At 43.1% G+C, this 27,922-nt stretch overlaps 1 protein-coding gene across 1 annotated transcript in view; it reads right to left on the bottom strand.

Moving 5' to 3' along the window:
* Positions 1-10,759: 10,759 nt before the first annotated feature.
* Positions 10,760-27,922, bottom strand: part of LOC120019372 (lactation elevated protein 1 homolog B-like) — a 29,888-nt gene continuing 12,725 nt past the window's right edge. The window contains exons 7-13 of the mRNA XM_038962662.1: positions 26,990-27,048; positions 21,292-21,374; positions 19,245-19,315; positions 18,850-18,950; positions 13,302-13,442; positions 12,771-12,878; positions 10,760-11,719 (exon numbers count right to left, since the gene is read on the bottom strand). Coding sequence (XP_038818590.1) covers positions 11,567-11,719; positions 12,771-12,878; positions 13,302-13,442; positions 18,850-18,950; positions 19,245-19,315; positions 21,292-21,374; positions 26,990-27,048 — 716 coding nt within the window. The 3' untranslated portion in view covers positions 10,760-11,566. The remainder of the gene's footprint in view (positions 11,720-12,770; positions 12,879-13,301; positions 13,443-18,849; positions 18,951-19,244; positions 19,316-21,291; positions 21,375-26,989; positions 27,049-27,922) is intronic.

Here is a 27,922-nt window from a genome sequence, read left to right as displayed (position 1 = left end):
TTAAGACAGCCCTCAACAAGCTCGAAGTTATACAGCAACAGCAGCAATAGGCTAGTAGCGTTGCCACCCCCACCGAAAAGGCAAGCCCCCTGGATTCGGTATACGAGATCGCCCTTTAAAGAGACACGGCTCCTAAACAGTCTACAGCATGTGCGCACTAAAGCAATGGAGGCTGCTGAGGGGAGGACGGTTCATAAAAACGTCTGGAACGGAGCAAATGGAATGGCATCAAACACATGGAAACCATGTTTGATATTTGATACCATTCCACCAATTCTAATTCCGCTCCAGCCATTACCACGAGCCCATTCTCCCCAATCAAGACGCCATCAACCTCCAGTTGGGGCGCAAAGGCATGTCAAGGCAAGCAGTGTGTGGAAGGGACACATGTCCCGGCATGTTGACGGATACAGAAATAGACAGACAGATCATCATAATATTATTTTACACCGATAAGAACACAAAGAATATTCAAGTTGGACAGAGGACATTCATATTTAATTCCAAATAATTGTATTGCTCCTTCTGGAAATGTTTACAATTCATAAGCTAATGACACAGGCTACATTAGAACAATCATTTATACATATTGTTGACATATATTATTATTGCCACTTCCTCTGTAGCACACTATTACACAATGTAACAACTGACATACACATGTGTAACAACATAGGCAAATACCAGCAGGTGTGTTTATTTTCCTCATGTTGGGTATTACACTTCGTTCATGACATGCACATGTCATGCATTCTATCAAATATGTCAATGAAAGTCTTTCAGTCAAGTTGAGTAATTTTATTTTAACAGTCTCTTTAAAAATGTCTATAACTTGTCCCCTTTATTCCGTGAGCATGGGTGTCAATCAATCGCGACAGCGCGCGCAGAACACGCCCCCTTCAAGACAGATCGACCGCTTCAAACATATGACGTCATTCCATTTATAATCAAGAGATAAGGGAAGAAATCCTATACGGTTCTCCGTTCTGTAAAGTGATGCTTCGGAGTGATCTCCCTCCCCCACCACCTCCCTCCTTGTCTGTACGAAAATATCAGCAGTAGCCAGCCTACGTACGTCTTTGTTCCAGAGAAGATGTTGTGTAAATTGCCGGTCCACCTTGCAGGGACACGCGATCTCGATTTCTGTAATCTGTACAGAAATTATCGTGTTCCACCTGTGCGAACTGCGCTGTATTCATCAATGAATTCTTGGAACGGTTGTTATTGATTATGACTGGATAATAACAATCCGATATAATAGTTCAGAGAAAACACGCACACATCCTGCAAGGCATTACTTGTGTAGTTATGGCTTTGAATTCCACATGGAAAACATCCACACTATTTCATTTATTATGATAACAAAGGAAATAGATACACATGCATACAAAACGAACACAAGAACACACAGTTCCTCTTTGTTCCTCCTGTCCCAGCTATATAAAGAGGAATGGCTGATTCAGCAGTTTGGTGCCTGTGAATAGCTGCTGCAGTGGAGGGTTAACTGCGGGGTGATGTCACCTAGGTCCTAAGGCTGTACCAATCACCTGGAGCTCCTAATGGTCTGAAACGGCCAGACCTAACTTGGCACAATGTTTTTAGGCATCAGAGAGAGGAAAGGGATACAGGAGGTGGATGAATGAATGCTTCTTCTGTAAGCTGGTGTAAGAGGACAGTGTAAAAGAGAGAGAGGAGAGACAGAGCAGGGAGAGAGAGAAAAGGTGTGACAGGTAGTCTTGCTGCTTGAATTGAAAACAGTGTCATCCTTCAGGGGTGTATTTATAATGATCACATCACAGCATTGTCAGATGAGTCATTTCAGGCCAAGAACATGTATAGCTGTTTGAAGTGCGTAGTTTCATTGCTCCTGTCACTTTAATCTATCCCCACCTGCTGTGAACTCTGATGTCACTCACCACATCACAGGAACCAGCTCAACAAAGACTTCCATTCAGTGTCCCTAAAAGAGTGAACACATCAACAGGATAGTTGTCTGCACAGTAGGGAGCCGTTCGTTCGTTTGCTCTCGGTGCAGTGTGTTTATAGGGGTCACAGGTCTACAGCAGAGGCCTACCATAGAGAATGATAGAGATAACATCATTGTATCGTCGCATTATTTTGGGCTCTCGAGTGGTGCAGCGGTCTAAGGCACTGCATTTCAGTGCTTGAGGTGTCACTACAGACACTGGTTCAAATTCAGGCTGTATCACAACCAGTCATGATTGGGAGTCCCATAGGGCGGCGCACAATTGGCCCAGTGTCGTCCGGGTTTGGCCGGTGTAGGCCGTCATTGTAAGAATTTGTTCTTAACTGACTTGCCTAGTTAAATAAAGGTAAAAATAAAATGGCAACTGTGTGTGTAATCTCCATTCTGAAGTAGTCAATTTCATTTGACTACTTCTATGAGTTGGCAAACAAACTGAAAGGGTGCATACTGCCACCTAGTGTTTGCTCACGGGTATAATTCATTGGCTGAGCCCTCCTGGTGACCTGGATGGAATCATGTGATCCTTCCTTAACCCATAGGATGTCCCACTCAGTTGACTACTTTAAAATGGTGGAAGCCCTCAATGGCAATGTCCATGCCAAAACAGGTTTTATCCATCTAGAACCCTCTAACTATGTGTCCTACGTACTTCAATCAGATATATTAGTGACTCTCTCTCCTCCACCCCCACCCAGAACACACTGTTCCTAACACTTCATTACCCCTCAAAGGCCGATGATGACCTGAAATATTGTTTGTGTCATGTTTGTGTCATTACCTCCCTTGTGACCCTAATTCTATTATTGAACCAGTAGGCTCCCATTAGAGAGGGGCCGGGCCACAAAACCATCCAGTTGTAACTACCCATAATCTGACCCTCAAAGCTTCCAAACTGTCCCCTTCCTCACATCTTGATCACTTCACTCTCCAACCCTCCACCCCCCGAACCCCTCTCTCAAACCCTACCTCCACCTCTATGTGCCATCCACCTCTTTATCATGTCCCCTACTACAACCAGTCAGTGGCTAGTGTAATGTTGTGTACTGGCCAGGATCCCTGCTCACAGGACCAGAGGACTGTAGCCACCCCTCTGTGCCAGCGTGAATCATCCAATTAAGATGTACACAAAGGAGGGTGGCCATCTCTGTTTATGTCTGATGTTTTCCCAAACAGTGTAATGCTCTGATTGGATTAGAGCCCTCGGAATAGACCGTGATTGATTTTCCCTTAATTGAGAGTTATGGTGGAATCATAGACTTCGATAGACATCACGTCATTGTGTCTGCCCCATTGTGGCGTCTGTGACAGCATGGACAGCGCCATTGACGCCATCTCCATTTTGAAGTAGTCAAATGCTCTTCTTCTACTACTTCTGAGTCGTAAACAAACTGAAAGGGTGCAAACAGCCACCTAGAGTGTGTTGTTTGAACAGGTATAAATACAAGGTTGGAGATTTACTGCCACCTGCAGTTATGAAATCTTTCCTCACAAGTATAATTAATTGGCTGATCCCTCCTGGTGACCTGGATCGAATTATGTGATCCTTCCCTAACCCATAGGAAGTCCCACACAGTTGACTACTTCAAAATGGTGAAAGTGTTCAATGGCGCTGTCCATGCTAAAACAGGCTTTTGGACACTAGAGCTCTATATCTATCTCTATTGGTGGAATAGACTGGAAATTACAGCTAACAAACTGACACACACACACGTCCAGTGGCGTTTTGATACTTACCAGGGAGCTGATAAGAGATAGTATATCTAATATATGTGATGTGTCCTGTTACTTCAGCTCAGCAAAGACTTCCATTCAGTGTCCCTAAAAGAGCGAACACATCAACAGGATAGTTGTCTGCACAGTAGGGAGCCGTTCGTTCGTTTGCTCTCGGTGCAGTGTGTTATATGGGTCACAGGTCTACAGCAGAGGCCTACCATAGAGAATGATAGAGATAACATCATTGTATCGTCACATTATTTTGGGCTCCCGAATGGCGCAGCAGTCTAAGGCACTGCATCTCAGTGCTAGAGGTGTCACTACAGACCCTGGTTTGATTCCAGGCTGTATTACAACTGGCCATGATTGGGAGTCCCATAGGGCTGTGCAGAATTGGCCCAGTGTCGTCTGGGTTAGGGTTTGGCTGGGTTAATCCTTCATTGTAATTAAGAATCTGTTCTTAACTGACTTGCCTAGTTAAATAATATTTAAAAAACTGGATGAAGCCATTAGAAGCAATAATAACAAACCTCTTGGTCATCACTTACCCTCTGTTGCTATCTTGTGGTAAAACGTTAAACATCAGCTCAGTGTTTCAGTGTTTTTTTTGCTTCAGCTCTGTGTTCAAGCCATACCGGCAGTAACCTGCTTGACCATTTGAATAGACTGTGGCATCTAACACATCCAATATATATCCAACACACAATGGTGAATAAATTATGTCATCTGAGCTCAGTGTTGTAGTCAGTGGTGCCACTTAGGCCAGCAGCATATCCCACTGCTGGCTTGCTTCTGAAGCTAAGCAGCGTTGGTCCTGGTCAATCCCTAGATGGGAGACCAGATGCTGCGGGAAGTGGTGTTGGAGGGCCAGTAGGAGGCACCCTTTCCTCTAGTCAAAAAAATATCCCAGGCCAGTGATTGGGGAGATTTCCCTGTGTAGGGTGCTGTCTTTTGGATGGGACATTAAATGGGTGTCCTGACTCTCTGTGGCCACTAAAAGATCCCATGGCACTTATTGTAAGAGTATGGGTGTTATCCCTGGTGTTCTGGCTAAATTCCCAATCTGTCCCTTATGCCATCACAGTTACCTAATCATCCCCAGTTTACAATTGACTCATTATCCCCCTCCTCTCCCCTGTAACTATTTCCCAGGTTGTTGCTGTAAATGAACATGTGTTCTCAGTCAACTTACTTGGTAAAATAAGGGTTCAATTAAAAATCTCACCCCACTCAGCTTTAGGATCTTAGTGAAACATTCATTATTGGTTTTGGGTGTGTTAGGCCAAGGCCAGAGTGACAACCCACAGGATGGCAGACCCCCAGGGCCAGGCCTGAGCAGCCCAGCAGCTAGTGATTGCCTAAATAGGTATCTCCCATGACATGGGCATGTTTCAATACAGACTCCTTTTGTCATGCTGTATACTATGTAAGGCATCCAGATCTTATGAAAGTTGCAGTATACCCTTAATCTTGTAATAAATCAAATCAGGTGATACATAACTTGACATTGTGGGAGGATTACCAACCTTCCAATTAATGGCAATGCATTTCTTAGCTGCTATAAATGCTTGGTCAGTGTTTTCAGTCTCTAGTGTCAACATTTCCAAGCAGACAAAAACAGGGAGAAGGGAGAATCTGTAGACATGCTGTGTCACGGTGTGTATAAAGGCGAAATCAGGTGCAGGAGAGCAGAGTATGATAAATAAAGCGCACTTTATTAAAGTTCCAAACCGGGAGCACAACAAAACAAATGCGCTCAAAAACACGGAACAATAAAGTAAAGCGCTAAAGAACATCGTATGACATGAAAACAATTACACACAAAACATGATGGGAAACAGAGGGTTAAATACAATTAGATTGATTGGGGAAATAAAAACCAGGTGTGTATGAAAACCAGACAAGACAAATGGATATATGAAAAATGGAGAGGTGATGGCTAGAAAGCCAGTGACGTCGATCGCCGAACGAACAAGGAGAGGAGCCGACTTCGGTGGAAGTCGTGACATGCTGAGATAAAAGAACATACTCTTATCCAGAATTCAGCCAGCCTTCACAAGACCATACCGTATGCTAATATGTTCCCTTTTGTGTTTTACACCTCCATCAGAATAATTACATTTCTGTGTGCATGATATTCAGTTTCACTGGCATATAGTACATTCTATGGATGGTCTTAAATTGCAGTAATTTATGTCTGAGATATGAGCATGACTGGGCATTCAACCTATAGGCATTCAGTGTGACAGGTTAGTACAGTGGTGAACCTATTGGACCTAGGCCTTCAGTGGTGAACCTATTGGACCTAGGCCTTCAGTGGTGAACCTATTGGACCTAGGCCTTCAGTGTGTGACAGGTTAGTACAGTGGTGAACCTATTGTACCTAGGCCTTCAATGGTGAACCTATTGGACCTAGGCCTTCAGTGGTGAACCTATTGGCCCTAGGCCTTCAGTGGTGAACCTATTGGACCTAGGTCTTCAGTGTGTGACAGGTTAGTACAGTGGTGAACCTATTGTACCTAGGCCTTCAATGGTGAACCTATTGGACCTAGGCCTTCAGTGGTGAACCTATTGGACCTAGGCCTTCAATGGTGAACCTATTGGACCTAGGCCTTCAGTGGTGAACCTATTGGACCTAGGCCTTCAGTGGTGAACCTATTGGACCTAGGCCTTCAGTGTGTGACAGGTTAGTACAGTGGTGAACCTATTGTACCTAGGCCTTCAATGGTGAACCTATTGGACCTAGGTCTTCAGTGGTGAACCTATTGGACCTAGGCCTTCAGTGGTGAACCTATTGGACCTAGGTCTTCAGTGTGTGACAGGTTAGTACAGTGGCGAACCTATTGAACCTATAGGCCTTCAGTGTGTGACAGGTTGGTGATTCTGAAAGGACAGCAACCATAATACCAGCGCATTCATGTAGGACAGTGCACTTTTTGTAAAACACAAAGGGCCAGTGGTGTAGTGGAGGCTATACGCAGGTATACGCCATATACCCACTTTGTTGTCAGTGGGCATTATTCAGTGGGCATTGCCTATACTCGCTTCTATATCCCTTCCCTTTAGTCCGAAGTGTTGGTTAGTAGGCTGTTTGTGATGCGCATTTGTCATCATGTGCTGTTTGCATCAGGGGCGTAGACATGGATGGGCCTGGGTGGACAGAGGCCCACCCACTGGGGAGCCAGGTACTGACAGGTCCACCCAAACAGATGTGGTTTAAGCATTGTTGTGGACTTAGACCATCACATTTCTGTAGTGGGATTTTGAGAGTGAACATTTGAAAAATCTATAGGAAAACTCATACAAAACCATAGGAAAACATACGATTTTTCACACAGGGTGCCTTGCCTTCGTTGGGTGGGCCGTTGGGGAACCTTTTGGCAAAATTACAGTACACCCACTTCTCTAGGCACCACTACCCCACTGCATAGGGCCGATGGAAAGACAGCAGTCACACACAGCATGATGTTAAAGGATCAGCAGTCTATAAACTCTGGCATAATGAGCCAGTAGGTCCCATTCATAATAATACAAAAACAGCATTTCCCAATCGAAATGTACAACTATTACTTCCCATTGCAAAAAGCATTTCACATTTAGCACACAAAGTAACCGGCGACCTAAAGTTTAAGGTGGAACTGACAGCGTTAACTACCTTGCAGATATGAAACAAACAATCATAATATCAGCCAAAAAGATCAAATTCCCAGTTTATGCTACAAAACCAACTTTATAAGAGGTTTTAAAAATAGGTTCTATGTGACTCAACGTTCCATGACGTACACTAAGACATTGTTGTCTGAATAGATGGATGCAGTTCAATGCATGATTAATATAATTCACTAATACATTTCTTTGGAGTCCAAAAAATATTACTATCAGGTTGTAAACCACAGCTGGCCTGATACATTGTTTGCTGCCTCCATTCGGGTTGCACTGTTCCAAAAACGGACGAATGTAACTAACGCTGGAAATGTCAATACAATCAAACTAGCAAGGGAAATGATCACAAGTCGGTCATAACGTGGTTAATAGACTAGCGTATCTATTTATGTAGCAAGCTAAGAACACAGGAGCCTAACGTTAGCTAGATAGATGTCATGCCATTGGAGGAGTGGGTGTGTCACGCCCTGACCGTAGAGAGCTTGTTATGTCTCTATTTTGGTTTGGTCAGGGTGTGATTTGGGTGGGCATTCTATGTTCCTTTTTCTATGATTTGTATTTCTTTGTGTTTGGCCGGGTGTGGTTCTCAATCAGAGGCAGCTGTCTATCGTTGTCTCTGATTGAGAACCATACTTAGGTATCCTTTTTCCCACCTGTATTTGTGGGTAGTTGTCCATGTATAGTTGCCTGTGAGCACTTCGTTGGCGTCATGTTTTCGTTGTGATGTTTATTGTTTTGTTGGCGACATCTTAAAATAAAGAAGTATGTACGCTCACAACGCTGCACTTTGGTCCACTGTTTCCACCTAGACGATCGTGACAGGGTGAATGACTGACTTTATCCCCTCATATTGTTTTTCGGTGGCTATACACATCTGGAGATGCAGGTGTCATTTGGTTAGTTAGCAAGAACCTGAACTACTGTTATCCAGTTAGCATATCTCTTGCGTTCACAAATTCACTCTGGCTCTCTACTCCAGTTTCAGAGCACTCTCATCTGAGTGTGCCAGAGCGCCAGAACAACTGATGAATTTACGAACACGCAACACCCGCGGAATATAACCGGTGTCAGTAAACGTAGACAAAAAAGTAATAGTTTGTCAAAAACGCTCTAGATAACATGTAAACAACCTAACCAGCTCTGCTACGGTGAGTAAAATGGTTAAAGTGAGGTGTTCTCTCATTTGTGTCTGGAAGTAGCTAGCTAGGAAGCTAGCCAACTTTAGCCAGTTAGCTTGGGTGCTTGGTTGGGATAAGCATGCATTGGCAGGCAAACTGCAGAAGGACGAGGAGGCTACAATTCCTTATCGTTTATCAGTGCAATTTTGATGGCCAACTAGCTGAAAAAGTTTGAGGGGATTTATCTAATGTCCTTCGTTAGATTTTAGTGAATCTTGCTCTGGCTAGCATTAGTTGTTGTTCTTGTTGATGTGCATAGCTGAGGGAAAGAGAGCCTACCTTACCATGGTCGTTTGATCAATAGGACTGTAAAGTTCCCAAATGTAAGAGGACTCCCGTGGTCTTCAGATATTTGCAGAAATCATTTAGATGAATTTTGTGTCTTTTGGTGAATGGTTTCCAATTGTCTAAAGTCGTGCTGTTGCTACTGCCTGTAAACACACAGTAAGGTTCAAAGTGAATGATGGCAGGCCCGTGTGGCAAATTACTTGTTTGTATAAAGGCCTACTTTATCTCTGATTTGCTATAGCGCACTGGTTGGTGTAGACTGGTCCTGGACGAGACAGATGTTTTATTCACTGCAGTGTCTATTAAAATGTCCAAACGCACCGCCACTTTCCCAATCTAGATTGCTATAGAATTAGTATATGTAATTCCCAAACATTCTAAGAATTTATGAAAACGTGAAAATGACCACATCTAAGTGGTTGCTTGTCAGAAAATGTTTATAAAAGCGACATTCTTCCTGGGGGTGTATATGAAAAGATTTGATGTTGCTAAAATGCTGTCAGTTCCACTTTAAATGCAACAATGTTTCACACACATCAAAGAGATGGCAGCAAGCAGCAAGCACACTGCAATAAAAAAACACAGTTCCACTCACCAGATGATCATTTGAAACTTAGCTTCTCCCTTTTCAAGAATAACTTGCAACAAGAAGTTAACAAATTAGCAACAACATCCTCTTCGACAACACCTGCTGCAAACTAGCCAACAACAAAAGCTAGCTAGCTAGACCATGGGAAAACTACTGCTCGCTATTGTGCAGTAACCTTTTGGCCTTCAAGAAGGCAGAAGTTTCCATGTTTTTGTAAATACAGTTCCACTCATTAGGTCAAAATGCAATTGGTTGATTCCACTGTCATTCCAACCCTTTCCAACTAAAATGGAAGAGATTAAATCAGAACAACATTGAAAATAATAATATAATTATTATTGTTATACAATTATAATCATTATTTTATAAATCCTTAGCCCTTCTCTGAAGGCATAGAAAGCCCATTGTGTTTGGGTTAGTAACAATTTGTAGAGTGGCTTTATTTTCTCCTTTAGCATGCATTTTTTCACTATTCTGAATGTCTAAAGAATTAATTTCTTGTTCTGAAATATGAACACAGAAATACTGGACATTATGAAATCTTATTATGGTGGTGATTTGACAAAATTACAAGCATGGTCTTGAATTGGACTTTTCTGGTCTCTGGCTTTTTCTTGTCTCAGCCCCCTTGTCCCCCTCCTGGTCTTGCCCCCCTCCCGGTCTTGCCCCCCTCCCGGTCTCGAATCGGGCTTTAGGTGGTCTCGAACACAACACTGTTAGAGCTACTAGTGTGCAGCTTTTACTTTCTGAAATCATCCAACACATCTAACATTTCTTGAGACAAATAGTTAAGTAATAATGTATGTTTTGCCTTTGCAGATTCATCCTTAAAAAGGCTCAAGACACCTTTCTTTTCACCTTTAGATTCTACTGCATGGTTTATTAAACAGTAGGCACAAATACATTACATTTAGCATTTTTACAGGGCAGATGGCTGACTACATACCTCAAGTATACTCACTGCTATTTCTTCCTTGATCTATACATTTTGTAATTACATGTACAGCACTTCATTTTATATTTTTTCAGTGGCACAGTTCAAACCCAACCATAGGGGGGCGGTAGTTATCCACCAAGAAGGACATTTGTTCAGTTCATATTTCCATCCCTTCAGCGCATACTGATGATGTGTCCCCCCTTATTGCTTAATTAGCTAATTAAGCAATAAGGCCAGAGGGGGTGTGGTATATGGCCAATATACCACGGCTAAGGACTGTTCTTAAGCACGATGCAACACGGAGTGCCTGAACACCGGCCTTAACTGTGGTATATTGGCAATATAGCACAAACCCCCGAGGTGCCTCATTGCTATTATAAACTGGTTACCAACGTAATTAGAGCAGTAAAAAGACATGTTTTGTCATACCCATGGTATACGGTCTGATATACCACGGCTGTCAGCCAATCAGCATTCAGGGCTCGAACCACCCAGTTTACAAGTAGCTATACCTCCCTCTGTTCTCCATGTATGTTTTAGGAAGACGAATATGGGACATGAATGAGTTTCTCTTGTTCCCGTCAGTTCCCTTTAAAGTACGTGAGGGAGATAGGTCAGTAAATTTGGAGTGTTTATCGGTTAGCTCCATAGACTTCGCATCGTTGTATGTCCCATTATGGCATCTGTGACAGCATGGGCAGTGCCATTGAGGGCATCTCCATTTTTAAGTAGTCAATTTTCTTCTAATACTTTTATGAGTTGGCAAAAAAAACTGAAAGAGTGCACACTGCCACCTAGAGTGTGTTGTTTGAACAGGTATAAATACAAGGTTGGCGATTTACTGCCACCTGCAGTTATGAAATGTTTCCTCACAAGTATAATTAATTGGCTGATCCCTCCTGGTGACCTGGATGGAATCATGTGATCCTTCTCTAACCCATAGGAAGTCCCACCCAGTTGACTACTTGCTAAAACGGGCTTTTGTGCACAAAAAAAAGTCCTCTATCTCCCTGACTGACTGTCTGTTGCGAGGTGTTTTAGCTTGTCACGTTATACTCCAGTCTAAAGGGATACAATTGATTGAGCCCTACTGTACCAATTGTCTGTGTTTTATGAGGTATTTTTGCTGGTTATATTATACTTCCGTCTAAAAGAGAAGTTTCTGTTGGTTACCCGTCCCTTTTATTTGTTGTGAGGTCTTTGGGGGTACTTTACTGTGATCCTCTGTGTGTGTGTGTAGTGTTACTGCGGTCCCCCTGAGTCCAGTACATCTCTGTCTGCATCTCGGTCAGTCTGGAGACGGTCCTCTGGAACGCAAAGATCTCCTCCTCCGCTGTGAACAGAGACAGACGGTCCCCCACATCCTACAAATAGGACCGCAGACAGTGGGTTTAACTCAACTACAACCATGACCAAAACAATGGGGTCGACACAAACATGACCACAAAGAGAATTTAACACGAACACAGCCGTTAACAAACCACAAACACAAATGTTTATATCAAGCTGGGGTTGGAACCAGAATCAGAACAAGGAATGAATGTGATCTATACTCATCTGAAACAGAACCATTCTTTTAAAAGCATGGAAAAAAGTCCTACAAAAAAAATGCAACAAAATGCCTATGCAAAGCCCTCACTATCACTCAAAAACGTATATTTCAGCGTCTGCCTGGCCTGACTGCTGAAATTCTTTGCCGGTGCGTGTGTGTAGGGTACCTCCACCACTGAAGCATAGGCTATTGTAGCCTAGTGACGTTACAAGCGTGATTCAGAAATTAGGGAGAGAGAATAATGGATTAACTTTTTCAATGCTAGTTAAGGATACTATAGTACATTTCACATTGGATTTATTCCTTCATAGAAGCCGCTCCTCCTAGGTATAATTCTGTGGACCTAATTCAGATAATGCAAGATGCCCAGCGCTTCAAGCCTCCTCCTCCACCCTTTCTCATGCTCTCCTCACCTGCAAAATTTCATTAGCATCTCACGCCCTACTCTTGTCTGTCCACTGCATGGAAACAACTAGGCCTATATCTTGCCCGTTGCATAGTAAACTGCTCTATCCCCAATGATTGATGAAGTCATTTAATGTTAAGCTACACAACAAAAATTTAAATTAAGATTTCAGAGGTTTAAAAAGGAACAGGTGGGCCTCCGTACAGGAGTTGCAGCGATGGGACAATTAGATATCATGAAATTGGGGAGAAAAAAGTGGTAAAATAAAAAAGGAACAATATAAACCGTTACTTTTTTTGGGTTCGAACCGGTTGCGAACTTTATTTTGCTGGTCGTAAAATGATGGTTCTGTTCAGAATGGAACAATTGGAAAATAATTTTTGGTTCCAACCCGACATCAAGGAATGTGTTTTTGGTTATGTTCTGGTCTTGTTGTGGTTGGACCATGTGGTCTCACCCCGCTCAGGCCCAGGTCGTCCAGTAGCATACGGTCGCGGTCGTCCTCCCCTCCAGAGTGGACAAACAGCCTGTCTAGAGGGGCATCAGCTAACAGCACCACCCTCACCTGTGACAGATGAACAATGGAATGGTAACAACTTTGTAACAACTAAAGTGAAACAGTGACACCTGCTGTAAGATAGAGTGTGGATAGATGGATACAGGTGATGCTATTGCACATAATAATGCCTACAACAAACTACAGTATAGACCATGGCAGTATGTCAAATACTTGAGTTACAAACAGGTACAGATTGGGAAGCACCTAGGCAGCAGTACCTAACACAGGTAGCTTAGTGGTTAAGAGCGTTGGGCCAGTAACCAAAAGGTCGCTGGTTTGAATCCCCGAGACCACTAGGTGAAAAATCCTTGAGTAAGGCACTTAAACCTAATTGCTCCTGTAAGTCGCTCCTCATAAGAGTCTGCTAAATGACTAAAAATGTTAATGTAAAACATTAAGTTTTCCCCATGCAGTGTGACTGACACTGACCTTGTTGTCATAGAAATTATCTATCAGTGTGATGAAGCGCCGTGCCTGATCCTTCAGAGTCAGGGTAAGCATGGGGACATGACGGATAAACACTGTGTCAAACGCCTGGGCCATCTCCAGGTAGTCACTAGCACCCACTGGCTGGAACATACAGAGACAGGGATAATAAGCAAAAACACACACGCACACACACGGAGGAGTTTAAACGCAATCACACAAGTACAGATGTAGGATTTTAATTTGACGTATATTGTCCAGACAAAATAATCCTGCAGCAAAAGGACTTGAATGTTTAGTCCACAATGTTGCTTGATCGGTGGTTAGGCTATTAGCTGGCCAAAAGTAGGCTACTTGAAAAGTGCAATACTGTTAATTTAACAGTGGGCTTTCAGTGAATTTATGTAAATCACAACACTCAACTGCCGAAGACGTGGATGCCGATTATGGCATCCCCCCGCACCTCTGATTCAGAGGGGTTGGGTTAAATGCGGAAGACACATTTCAGTTGTACAACTGACTAGGTATCCCTTTTCCTGCGGTGCAGGAAAATTCTCAGCAACAAAAGATTGATCAAATTGAGATCCTATATCTGCATAGTACAATGTAGGGATTAATATGGCAAAGCAGAATCCTGGGACTGTCCCTGGGAACACTTCACATTTTCAGATTTTTTTATGACAAAACCCAGGAAATTATAACATTTTCCCCCAAAGTCACACTAATGCTATTCCACAAAATACAAGATAGCTAAACATTCAATAGCACATTATCCAAACAGGTTGTCACATGTAAGCCTTTAGCCTAGTGTATTTACTTCACAAAAAGTCACCATAAATTCAAAGCACACGTATAATTGAAACCGACAGACTGCACATAAGAACTGAATGCATTTAATAAACCCTACAGGAAACCCCTACAGTATAGCCTATAAAATAACATGTGCCTCTTTGAGCAGTCATTGAGACTCTTCCGACAGTCACGAATTTGATAGGCCTATGCACAATTCACTACATGGGCATCTCTGAGATGAAATCTGTTAACAATTCAGAGATGCATGAGGAAAAATCCTATCTTCTCCTGTCCTAGAGCCTAGGCTATTTTCCTATCCAGTCTGAATCCCACTCTCAACCCAAAATCCTGACTCCTGTCTCGCATTAAAATTCCTAACTTCGTTCTGTAATCCATAGGCTGCAATGTATTATCAAAGCACTTCTCTTGCCTATACATGTCAAAATGACACTAGAACATTTCCCCCGCTTCTCTGCACTGTCTCGTAGGCCTGTGGTAGAGAATGTGTGATCAATTTGTATGAGAGTAGATATGGATTATTTTTTTTTTAACAGAGTTGGTCCCTGTTAAGATACCATGTACTATTTCCACTCGTCATCTCCATGTTATTCATGAGCTGATCTGCGATCTTCTCTATAATCAACAACTTGATCCTGTTATTCATGAGCTGATCTGCTATCTTCTCTATAATCAACAACTTGATCCTGTTATTCATGAGCTGATCTGCTATCTTCTCTATAATCAACAACTTGATCCTGTTATTCATGAGCTGATCTGCTATCTTCTCTATAATCATCAACTTGATCCTGTTATTCATGAGCTGATCTGCGATCTTCTCTATAATCATCAACTTGATCCTGTTATTCATGAGCTGATCTGCGATCTTCTCTATAATCAACAACTTGATCCTGTTATTCATGAGCTGATCTGCTATCTTCTCTATAATCATCAACTTGATTTTGCCAAACATATGAGATATTCTGTCATTAGTTGAGGGAGCAAGTTTAGCAACTTTGGTCATTTGACTTGTTTGACTCCCGTTACAAAGTTTGTGTGATTCGACAACACTATACTCGGGGTGCACTCTGTGTCAAGATAGCCTAATGCTGAAATGCACTGAATTAATTGAGGAACATGATAACGCTCTGAATTTATGAACGGCCTGTTTCACAAAGTGACAATGTCATTGGGGTTCAAAGATAGTTACTCTATCATTACTAAATATCAGTTTCATTTGGTCTGAAATCTTTACATAGTGGCGCAGCCAAGCTGACAAGATGGAGCAGAGCCCCACTTATTTTTGAGAACCCTGGCATAGTGACCATACAATCCATTCTTAAAGTATTCTGACCCCTTCCCTTTTTCCACATTGTTATATTACAGACTTATTTAAAAATAGATTAAATAAAAAAAAGTTGCTCATCAATCTACACACACAATACCCCATAATGACAAAGCAAAAACAGTTTTTTAGATTTTTTTTGCAAATTTATTAAAAATAAAGTATTCAAACCCTTTGCTTTGAGACTCGAAATTGAGCTCAGGTACAGTTGAAGTCGGAAGTTTACATACACCTTAGCCAAATTAATTTAAACTTAGTTTTTCACAATTCCTGACATTTAATCCTAGTAAAAATTCCCTGTTTTAGGTCAGTTAGAATCACCATTTTATTTTAAGAATGTGAAATGACAGAATAATAGTAGAGAAAATTATTTATTTCAGCTTTTATTTCTTTCAACACATTCCCAGTGAGTCAGAAGTTTACATACACTCAATTAGTATTTGGTAGCGTTGCCTTTAAATTGTTTAACTTGAGTCAAACGTTTCGGGTAGCCTTCCACAAGCTTCCCACAATAAGTTGGGTGACAGAGCTGGTGTAACGGAGTCAGGTTTTGGAGGCCTTCTGTGGGATTGAGGTCAGGGCATTGTGATGGCCACTCCAATACCTTTACTATGTTGCCCTTAAGCCATCTTTCCACAACTTTGGAAGTATGCTTTGGGTCATTGTCCATTTAGAAGACCCATTTGCGACCAAGTTTTAACTTCCTGACTGATGTCTTGAGATGTTGCTTCAAAATATCCACATAATTTTCCTTCCCCCTTTTTCCTCCAAACATAACGATGGTCATCATGGCCAAACAGTTCTATTTTTGTTTCATCAGACCAGAGGACATTTCTCCAAAAAGTACAATCTTCGTCCCCATGTGCAGTTGCAAACCGTAGTCTGGCTTTTTTATGGCGGTTTTGGAGCAGTGGCTTCTTCCTTGCTGAGCAGCCTTACAGGTTATGTCGATATAGAACTCGTTTTACTGTGGATATAGATACTTTTGTACCGGTTCCCTCCAGCATCTTCACAAGGTCCTTTGCTGTTGTTCTGGGATTGATTTGCACTTTTCGCACCAAAGTACTTTCATCTCTAGGAGACAGAATGCATCTTCTTCCTGAGCGGTATGATGGCTGCGTGGTTCCATGGTGTTTATACTTGCGTACTATTGTTTGTACAGATGAATGTGGTACCTTCAGGCGTTTGGAAATTGCTCCCAAGGATGAACCAGACTTGTGGAGGTTTACAATCATTTTTCTGAGGTCTTGGCTGATTTCTTTTGATTTTCCCATGATGTCAAGCAAAGAGGCACTGAGTTTGAAGATAGGCCTTGAAATACATCCACAGGTACACTTCCAATTGACTCAAATTATGTCAATTAGCCTATCAGAAGCTTCTAAAGCCATGACATAATTTTCTGGAATTTTCAAAGCTGTTTAAAGGCACAGTCAACTTAGTGTATGTAAACTTCTGACCCACTGGAATTGTGATGCAGTGAACTAATATAATAAAATAATCTGTCTGTAAAGAATTGTTGGAGAAATTACTTGTGTCATGCACAAAGTAGATGTTCTAACCGACTTGCCAAAACTATAGTTTGTTCACAAATTTCTTGTTGAGTGGTTGAAAAACAAGTTTTAATGACTCCAACCTAAGTGTATGTAAACTTCCGACTTCTACTGTACATCCTGTTTTCATTGATCATCCTTGAGATGTTTCTACAAGTTGTTATGTTATGTTTCTACAATATGATTTGGAAAGGCACAAACCTCTCTATATAAAGTCCCACAGTTGACAGTGTATGTCAGAGCAAAAACAAAGCCAAGAGGTAGAAGGAATTGTCCGTAGAGCTTCGAGACAGGATTGTGTGACGGCATAGATCTGGGGAAGGGTACCAAAACATTTCTGCAGCATTGAAGGTCCCCAAGAACACAGTGGCCTCCATCATTCTTAAATGGAAGAAGTTTGGAACCACCAAGACTCTTCCTAGAGCTGGCCACCCGGCCAAACTGAGCAATCAGGGGAGAAGGGCCTTGGTCAAGGAGGGGATCAAGAACCTGATGGTTCCTCTGTGGAAATGGGGGAACCTTCCAGAAGGACAACCATCTCTACAACACTCCACCAATCAGGCCTTTATGGTAGAGTGGCCAGACGGAAGCCACTCCTCAGTAAAAGGCAACCTGACAACCAGTTTGGAGTTTGCCAAAAGGCACCTAAAGGACTCTCAGACCATGAGAAACAAGATTATCTGGTCTGATGAAACCAAGATTGAACTCTTTGGCCTGAATGCCAAGCGTCACGTGTGGAGGAAACCTGTCACCATCCCTACGGTGAAGCACAGTGGTGGCAGCATCATGCTGTGGGGATGTTTTTCAGCAGCAGGGAGCAGGGAGACTAGTCAGGATCGAGGGAAAGATGAACAGAGCAAAGTACAGAGAGATCTTTGATGAAAACCTGCTCCAGAGCGCTCAGGACCTCAGACTGGGGCAAGGTTCACCTTCCAACAGAACAACGACCCTAAGCACACAGCCAAGACAACGCAGGAGTGGCTTCGTGACGGCTTCGGGACAAGTCTCTGAATGTCCTTGAGTGGCCCAGCCAGAGCCCGGACTTGAACCCGATCGAACATCTCTGGAAAGACCTGAAAATAGCTGTGCAGCGACGCTCCCCATCCAACCTGACAGCGCTTGAGAGGATTTGCAGAGAAGAATGGAAGAAACTCCCCAAATACAGGTTTGCTAAGCTTGTAGCACCATACCCTGTAATTGCTGCCAAAGGTGCTTCAACAAAGTACTGCGTAAAGTGTCTGAATACTTATGTAAATTTGTGCACAACATTTGAGATAAATACGCCTTTTGTGCATATGGAACATTTCTGGGATCTTTTATTTCAGCTCATGAAACACTTTACATATTGGGTTTATATTTTTGTTCAGTTTAGAAACACTAAAAAGGCCAATGCTATTCCCTGCTGAACAAAAACGGTTAAAAATAGCCTGTAGTCTTTGACCTTGAACAGCACACAGATGAATGAATATAGAATTGGAGGGGACAGGAGGGAGCAAGGACGAGAGCAGAAGGAATGAGAATGAGATTAACAAAAAATGTAAAAGAAGAAGAGGCAGAAACAAAGGGGAAGGACACAATGAAGGAGGTAGAAAAAAACAGCAGGAAAAGGTACAATAAGTGGATGAATCAAGAAAACAGGAAAGATAGAGCGAAGGGGGGAGTGAGGGCAAAAAGAGAGAGAAAGAATAAGGAAGAATAGAGGGATCTGGTTGGAAGAGAAAAAGTAGCAGAGCATAGTCAACACAGAGAAGAAAGAGAGAGAGATACAATAAGAAGCAGGAGAGAGACGGAGTTGGGAGAAAGAGAGAGGGAGATAAATCAAAATAAAGAGAGAGTGATAGAGAAGATGGTTGTGGAAGTAACTCACTCTATCACACAGTTCTTTAAAGGTACAGTCAGCGATGGATCCACAGGTCTTCTCCAGTCTCAACTCTCTGCCCTGCACCGTCAGAACCCTGGGACCCGTTACTACGGAAACACACACACGATTCATTTACCCAACATAGAGCTGATCATACACAGAAATCAACTCAATACTGAAACTATGGCCACTACTTTAGCCTCAATATCACTGGTCCTACCAGTTTACTATAGTAATGCAAGTTCCAATAGTGTAAGTGAACATATTCTGTTTGCCTCCATTTTTCCCCTTCTCTCTTTTTCTCCCATCCTTGTCTCTCAATCTCCCCAGTCCACTCTCTCACCCTTTTACTTTCTCTCTCCCCCCTTTCTCTTACTACAAGAGGTACATTAACTTCCTACCATTGTTTTGTCTCACAGCCAGCTCGTGAAACAGCGTATCCATGAAGGCCTCCGCATCAGGCTCTCTGGTGCTGCACACAAATACACACACACACAAATACACACACACACACACACACACACACACACACACACACACACACACACACACACACACACACACACACACACACACACACAATGGGGAAGAGAGAAAGAGGGGGATAATAGAATATGAAATTAATAAGGCTGAAGTGGCCACATCAAACAGCGGGTGCGGGGGGGGGGAGGGGGAAGGGGGGTACTTAGCTTTTCACTCCATCTCCAAAAAACGAGATGTTAGACTGTAAACACAAACATTAGCCTGTGAATGCGTGGCAGATTGAATCGGTCTGTCTGTGCATGTGTTTTAACTCTCGTTCAGGTAAAGAGGAGTGCAATGTGTTTTATTTGCATACACTGAAAGAGAAAAGCACTTGAAATCTCTGGCTACGCAATGAGCAACGACAACGTTATTCATACTCTGTGTGTGTGTGTGTACAGGTAATCGGAAGAATAGTACTCTGCCTTTTCAAACTCAATCATTTTGTATTTCTCTACTCCTCTATCTGTCCCTTTATCTCTCACTCTAGGTTAGGGATCTTACTGTCATTGTAGGTTAGGCATATCACTGTAGGTTAGGGATCTCACTGTAGGTTAGGGATCTCACTGTCACTGTAGGTTAGGGATCTCACTGTAGGTTAGGGATCTCACTGTCACTGTAGGTTAGGGATCTCACTGTACGTTAGTGTCCTTACTGTCAATATAGGTTAGTGTCCTTACTCGGTCCTTACCTACTCCTAACTCCCTCTGCCTTTTTCGGTCTGTCCATCTCTTGCTCTCTCTCTGATACTAACCTGCAGTGACATTAAGGACACTGACCTACAGTGACAGTAACGCAAACTGGCAGAACAGTTAGTGTGTGTTTTTTGTTAGGTTCCCACATGAAAATAAATACTATAGTATACTATGGTATAAGTACTACAGTATTCACTGTAGTGTTTTTGCAGACTTCACTGTAGTATTCACTGTAGTGTTTTTGCGGACTAAAGTTAGCAAAAACTGTATTTACTGTAGTATTTAGTCAACTATAGTATAAATACTGTAGTAACAAAAAAATGGTAGTATATATACTATAGTAATTACTGTAGTGTTTTTGGAAACTGGTGAATACTGTAGTATTTACCGCAGTGTTTTTGTGGACTGCATTGTTTTTTGGGATATTACTGTAGTATTTACTAAAGTGTTTTTGTTGTATTATTTTTGACATAGAAATGGGGGCTTTCTCCTTGAGGAAACCTACTGGAAAAATAATAAAAAACCTGCTCTTTTCTATAACCTATAGAATATACACAATATATAATCTATACTTGGCATGTAGGTTTCTCACTTATGGCGGGCACAAATTGATATATAGGGGAGGGGAATGGGCAGGGTATATGAAAAGGAAATACTTTAGTATTACTATAGTTAAACTACTTTTTTGTGGATAACACTAGTATTTACTATAGTATTCTACAGTGTACTACAAAATGCTATAGTAAGTACTACACATGATCGAGAGATACGACAGTGTTTAGTATAGTATTCTACACTTCACTACATGATTACATAGTAAGTACTGTAGTATTCTATAGTAAACTGTAGCATTTTTTTTAATGTGGGTTGATGTAATAGTGTTATAGTTGCCATCACTGTGTTATATCTCAGGGATTGTGTAAACAGGTGTGTGTGTGTGTGTGTGTGTGTGTGTGTGTGTGTGTGTGTGTGTGTGTCCTCCATACTGCCCCACACAGAGAGATGGATGTGCAGAGTGAGGGAGGGGGCAGGAAACCCAGGGACAAAGACAGACAGAACAAACACAAAGATGAGCTAAGCTCAAGAGACTGACTCTTATTTAGGATTGTGGTTATAAATCATCTTTCACATTGTGAGAGAAAACACATGCATGCATACATGGGTACACACACACGTACAGTACAGGCATTCATGCACACAGGCCCAAACACACACACACACACACTCTTACAGGTAGTAGAGTTTCCCTGCTGAAGGTAGGTCCAGTCTTCTGTAGTCAACTCCAGAGTCTATGCCCATGGGCTGGCAGTATTCCTACACACACACACACAGAAAAACAATGTGTAATGTGGCCAAAACAACCTCAGCACCAAAACCAATGTGGGTTTGTGTGTAAGAGGGTTAAGGTTTGTGTGTAAGAGGGTTAAGGTTTTGTGTAAGTGAGCGTTAGTGAAAGGTGCATAATAGCATTTCCACACGAGGGTGACAATGGATACAAGTATAGCAGTAAGTGTACTGTAATGTTTTAAGGCTTGACTAACTTCCTCATGTTTTTGTCATGTTTTCATTGTTGTATTTATCTAGCTGATCTGCAGTCCTTTCTTAAGTCAAGTGGAACAGCAGAGTTCAAACTTCTGCTGCAGAGTTCAAACTTTCCCAGTAAGTATAAAATGGCAACGCGATACATGTCAGCGAGCGGGGCACACTATAATCATTATCTCCTCTATTCTCAGAAAGAAAAAAAAAAGAGTAGAAAAAAAATGTATATCATCAAAAGATCGCCGTGCCAGACGAATCAGTATTCAGTGACAGCTCGGAGCAAATTATGAAATCAGTGAATTTGTGCCACCGGCCTCCTTGAGCAGTGGGATAATTAGCAATCACCACAAAGCAAGGAGACGGAAATACTCCATTCTTCTACCTCCGCTGTCAACTTCTTATCTCTGCGCCCGCTCACACGAACGGGGTTCCCACTCCGAGCCAATTGGTTGAATCAGGCTTAATAACAACCTGACAAACTCTCCATCCCCCACGCACAAAAGGGACATGTCATTTCATCAACCCAGCCGCGACCTCGCTAAGCAGCGCCGCGGCCGACAGGTAAATAGTCCCTTCGCAATAACACCTCGGCGACGCCATCAACCGCCACGTCGCATTACAAAACTAGCGCTAATCTTGTCCTCTCCCGTCTTTTTTTCCCTCTTCGATTTGTCTACCTATAGAAGCCTGATGGGTCACTCACAGCATCTCTTGAAGGAAAATAAGAGAGAGAGAGAGAAAGAGAGAGATAGCGAGATAGACAGAGACATGAAGGCAACACAATCAGTGATGATGGCATCATTGGTTATTTCTAATCAGATGAGCAGGAGGCCTTGTGGGTTATTACATGATTACTATCTTGAGGGGTTTGGAAAGTTCACTCTTTCCTCGCAGATTTCACTCACCTATGACTCTACTCTTCTCTCCATCTCGCCACCAGTCAAAGAGCACCCTTGCTTGCTTTATCTTGTTTTCTCACACAGCCATGACAGTCTCTTTAGAAAAAGTCATCCTCAAACATGTAGCTCCAATCATGTCATTGTCCAAGCTGTCCACCACTCTCTCTTTGACAGCCGTTTAGCATAAAAACAGTGCCCCCCCCCCCCCCTTTTTCTCTGTCCCTCACTCCTCAAAAAGTTGCTTTTGAGTTTTTCAAAGAGCGCGGTGCCATTGAGCGGCAACAAAAGCCAAGGATAGCTGACTACTGCGGCCTGATGAGGTCCACTCCCTCATTACCAACTGCAGAAAACATTTGATGCTTTTTTTTTTGTTTGGCCCAGAGAATTGACCAGGCCTCAAAGAACATGGGGTGGGAAGGCTGAAAAAGAGTTGGGGGGAGGGCAGGGAGAGAGAGTGTGTGTGTGTGTGGGGGTGGGAGTTGGAGGGGAAAGGTTGTCATCCATTCATCCGTGTGTGTCTTACAGCCTGTGTGAAGGGGGAGAAGAAAGGGGAGGGAGGGATAGAGGGGTTGGGAGAAAGAGAAAGCCTAAAACAGTGCCTTTATGCTGGGCCGTCCTGGACGACTCTTCTGACATCAAAGTGTTTTCACTAACTGGGGAGGGAAGCGGGTGTGTGGTGAATTTATTCACTCCAAGTGACGCTACAGGGGGGACATAACAATGTGACCACCCTAATTACACCTAATGAGCTATTCCCTTAAAGTGTGACTGCCTTGGGTCCTGGATGGTTTGTTCCACGGGGTCGTTCTCACAACCTCCCCCTGCCTCGACTGCTCCTCTTGAGGAAACATCTTTTGAGCACAGGGCCCGCCTTTAGGTGATCCAGGACCCCACTGAACCCCCCCCAGCTCCACTTCTCCAGACCTACCCACCCACCCAACCCCTAGCTGGAGCCTCCCTCCCGTATCCCCCCACGACATGCAGCGGCATGGGTAGGAGGGTGTCCCATCTGCACCTGGCCACTAGCGCTCCAGAAGCAGACAATCACAACAGTACTCCTATAGGAGGGAGGCAGTCAGAGAGCGAGAGAGCGAGCGAGAGCAGGAGACTGAAATGAAGAAACACGGGGAATGGAAGGAGAGAAATACAAATAAATGTAGGTGCACATGTGAGAAGGAAAGAAGGAAAAAGAGATAGGGAGTGAGTGATGGAGAGAGATGTGGAGTGTGTAAAACACTAGTCTCTCCTGCTCTCTTTCATGATCTAATTGAGACATTATTAGATTAAAGCTCCTGTCACAGGAGCTCTGAGGAGGCCTGTCACACACACACACTCACAGAAAAACTTAGAATAAATATTCTAGGGGCAAGACAGAATGCCAGTCCTGAAAGGAAAAGGCATTAAAAATAAGAACACCATTACATTTCACCGATAGAATGTCCATGGAAGCAACAAATGTAAGGCTATTTATATTCCATTGGAAAATACATGACTTGAACCCATTGCTGTGAAAAAAGTAAAACCCAAGGCACAAGGAGCATTATTGTTATGTAACTAAATGCCAAGGGGACAATAGCAGCCATCAATTTTCATTTACTGGGAACTCTTCAAACCCCTCTACATAGGTCCTCAACAGACAGAAAGGCCTTTACTAGAGAGGAACACAACCATTTCAGTCAATTTTTTCCTTGCAGCAGAGCAATCTGCACTGGTCGACTTATTTATAAAAAATATATATTTTCAAAAAAGAAATGGCTGCCATACAAAGCAATTAGCCACCACAATGGAAGGATAGATGAGGAGAGAAAAAAATACAGACAATCAAGTTATCATATTTCTCCGGCATCAAGAGGGCAGGGAAAAATATTCAGTACACACAGAGTCCTGTCCTTGGGCCTACAGAGAGGAAGAACAGAGGGAGAGAAGAAGGAGAAAGAGGGGTCGAGGGAAAGAGAAGGAAAGACAGAGAAAGAAAGAAGAGTGAAGATGAGAAAGTTGGAGGGACAGAGAAAGAATGCAGAAAGAAATGCTGAAGAGAATGAAAGGGGGGGATAGAGGGAGAGAGGACAGATCGAAGCGAGTATGATATCTCTCTCTCGCTCTCTCTTTCATCTCATATGTAACTACCCCTGTGAGCGCTGGGAGCAGTAGGAGGGGGCTAGGCAGGAGGGTAGCAGAAGATTCGGCAAGGTAGCTAGTGGGGGGCAGAGGCAGGGTGGTTTGGGGGGCTTGGGAGGGTGGTTTGTGGGGCTTGGCAGGGTGGTTGGAGGGTCCCTGGGATCTCCTCTAATCAGAAGTCAATAGAGATATAAGATATCCAATCTGGAGAGGAAGGAATTAACCCCAAACACTCCAGCTCAGGTGACAGGGAGGAGAGTTAAGAGGCAATTTTCACACCCTCACTCATTCACTACTCCCCCATCCTCCCAGTTCACACCAGGGCTTCACCCCAAAACACACTGACTCTACATCCAAAGAGTCAGAGGGATGGAATCATTGGTCCCTTCCAGCTTTAATTCTAACTATTAAGGGTCACCCAGTGGGGGCGAGGAACCACCCCCATCACAACCCCACCACCCCTTGCTAACTTGGCAGGACGTCCACTGTTGGGAGGGGAGCATCCCCAAACTCTCCACTCCACCCCAAAACCAGATGGCCTCACAAAGGGGAACATGGGAGTCTGAAAGACAGGGGACAGAGAGGAGGCCGAATTGGACCAGGGGCATTCACAGTTCCTTATGAGGCTGGGATTAGGACGAGGGCAAGAGGTGGAGAGGGGAGCGTTTTTTGGGTAGGGTGACTTTAAGGCCCTGGTGAAAGACCAAAATGGAGGGGGACACACAGTTAAGCTCCAGTGACCCTGAAGCTCTTCATTAAACCCTCCCCCAAGCCAAACCTTAATCCCCTGAGAACCTGTGCATTCCACAACCAATGGATAGATAAAAGTGCTTTATGACTTTAAAAGCGCAACTGAAGCCAATAAACAATTTCTCTGATAGAAAAAACGGCCTGTGGCATTAATATTAGTCAGAAACATTTATTCTAGTGTCAAAATGGATTACTAAGTGAAAATAGGATAATTTTGGCAAAAGTCAGACTTGTCCAAAACAGACTTTTGTAAGCGAGTTTGTCATGACTTATTTGATGGTTAGGGTTTTGATTTTCCACAAAGGCTCATTTGCCCACTAACAAGGGATACACATCTGTGGTGATTGCGCTCTATCCAATTCTACCGCAGAAGACACAGATAGTGAGACAAACCTGCCCAGCACTGTAGCTGATCGTTCTTTGTTTACATAAGACAGACAACATGTGGCAAAAAAATTATAACTTGAGAAATACTGCACCAAATACCTTAGCAAAATATAAAATTGAGTGACTAAAACCTCTGCAAAAACATCAGAATTAATTACATATTTCTTGAGTTCTTAGAGTCATTCTGACTATTTTGAGGAAGAGATACTGACTTTGTTCCTATGGTGTCTCATGGGGGACAAACATTAGTAGCTTCCACATCAAACCACACCCCTAACACTGAAATCTCATTTTTCTTAATGAGTATCATGCAGAATCGGTACGTTAAGTCTCTTTAAAAAGGTTAGTGGTTGTGGTAACTACATACACCAGTGGTAAAAGGTATCATCTAGCCAATGAGAAAGGTCCTTCTTGGATTAGCAGATGCTCTCTTTAGGGAAATGCCTGGGTTGTCTGTTTTGCGTGTTCTGGTACGTCTTCTGATGATTACTCAGCAGTACCCCTGTTGTGTGTGTGTGTGTCCGTGTGTGTGCGCGGAAGAACTCTCATTGTGTGTGTGTGTTTCAGAAGAGGGATCCATTTCCTAACGTTTATCTCTACTATTTAGTTGTGAAAAGTGGAAGAATGTTTTCCTCCTCTCCTGCAAAATGCATGTTAAATTATTCTGCAATTATTTATGATCATAGTCAGTATAAACACCTCGTAATCATCTCTGGTGCTGCCAGGATAATGGTTAATGGATAATGGTTCTACCTGCTTATAATAATGCTATTAAATTGCAAAGTAGTCTCAGAGCATTGCTAGTTTCTATCCATGGTGCTACCTCACAGCCCAACCCCCTCCTCACCCGCCCCCCCCCCCCCTCCCTCGCCCCTTTCTCTCCTCACTTTGAAATGCAAGCAGGCTGGTTCATTCCCTCTGCTCGCTTGTCCATTTCCCATTCACACAGCGAGCGTTCACTCTCTTTCTATCCCCCTCGCTCTCTGTGTCCGATTTGAGTCTTTCACCATCTCCAGGTATGATCAAAGTCAGTTTTGTGACATCGTGTGTGACACCGTGCTTCTCAGGTAGAAAACACACACACACAAAAACACACAATAGCAAATTGGAAAGAGACAGACACAGTAACAGAGGTGTGTGTGTGTGTGTGTGTGTGTGTGTGTGTGGTGTCAGGTGGATGAGAGAAATGAATGAATAAATTAAAAAGAGGAGAGAAGAGGGGATGACTGTCTTTACCTTCAACACGTTGATGAAAGGCAGGAAGGCGTCTCTCTGAAGTCCATTTTTGTACAGATCTGAAAGGAGAGGGAGGCGCCATGTTAGCGCTGCTGTTTAGCCTCCTAATAATGTAATTCTCCCACCACAGATTGGCACATAAAGTGGCTATTGATGAACTAAAGGATGGGTGGGGAGGCAGCACAAAAGGGATGGGGGCAGAGGGAGAAAAATAGATTTCTCTACCTGCAGCAGCAACATACAATTCATTACATTCCCAAACAATGGTGGCGGGAGAAAGGACTTTCGCTTTTTCAGCTCGGACATTGTCCACAGAGTCCCGTGAATAGACTTTCCAATTAGCTCTGCTGGAACAAATTACATCTGAAGTAGCATCCCTGATAGACGGATAACACACACACAGCCTTAAACTACTTGGAAAGATGGAAATGAGTGGGTGTTGTTGATGTTTGGGTTTAAGTTTACAGGAGTAGCAGCTGACAATGAAGTTAGACCTGTTTAAACGTTGTTAAGGTACACTAAATGACCAGAAGTATGTGGACACCTGCTCGTCCACTATCTCACTCCAAAATCATGGGCATTAATATTGAGTTGGTCCCCCTTTGCTGCCATAACAACCTCCACTCTTCTGGGAAGGCTTTCCACTAGATGTCGGAACATTGCTGCAGGGACTTGCTTCCATTCAGCCACAAGAGCATTAGTGAGGTCTGGCACTGACGTTGGGCGGTTAGGCCTGGCTCACAGTCGGAGTTCCAATTCATCTCAAAGGTGTTCGATGGGGTTGAGGTCAGGGCTCTGTGCAGGCCAGTCAAGTTCTTCCACACCGATCTCAACAAACCATTTTGGTATGGACCTTGCTTTGTGCACGGGGGCATCGTCATGCTGAAACAGGAATTGCCTTCCCCAAACTGTTGCCACAAACTTGGAAGGACA

This window comes from Salvelinus namaycush, chromosome 24 (genome assembly GCF_016432855.1).
Source record: "Salvelinus namaycush isolate Seneca chromosome 24, SaNama_1.0, whole genome shotgun sequence".
NCBI classification, from domain to species: Eukaryota; Metazoa; Chordata; class Actinopteri; order Salmoniformes; family Salmonidae; genus Salvelinus; species Salvelinus namaycush.
The sequence above is the reverse complement of the archived record's forward strand: the minus strand, read 5'-3'. Positions and strand labels throughout refer to the sequence as shown.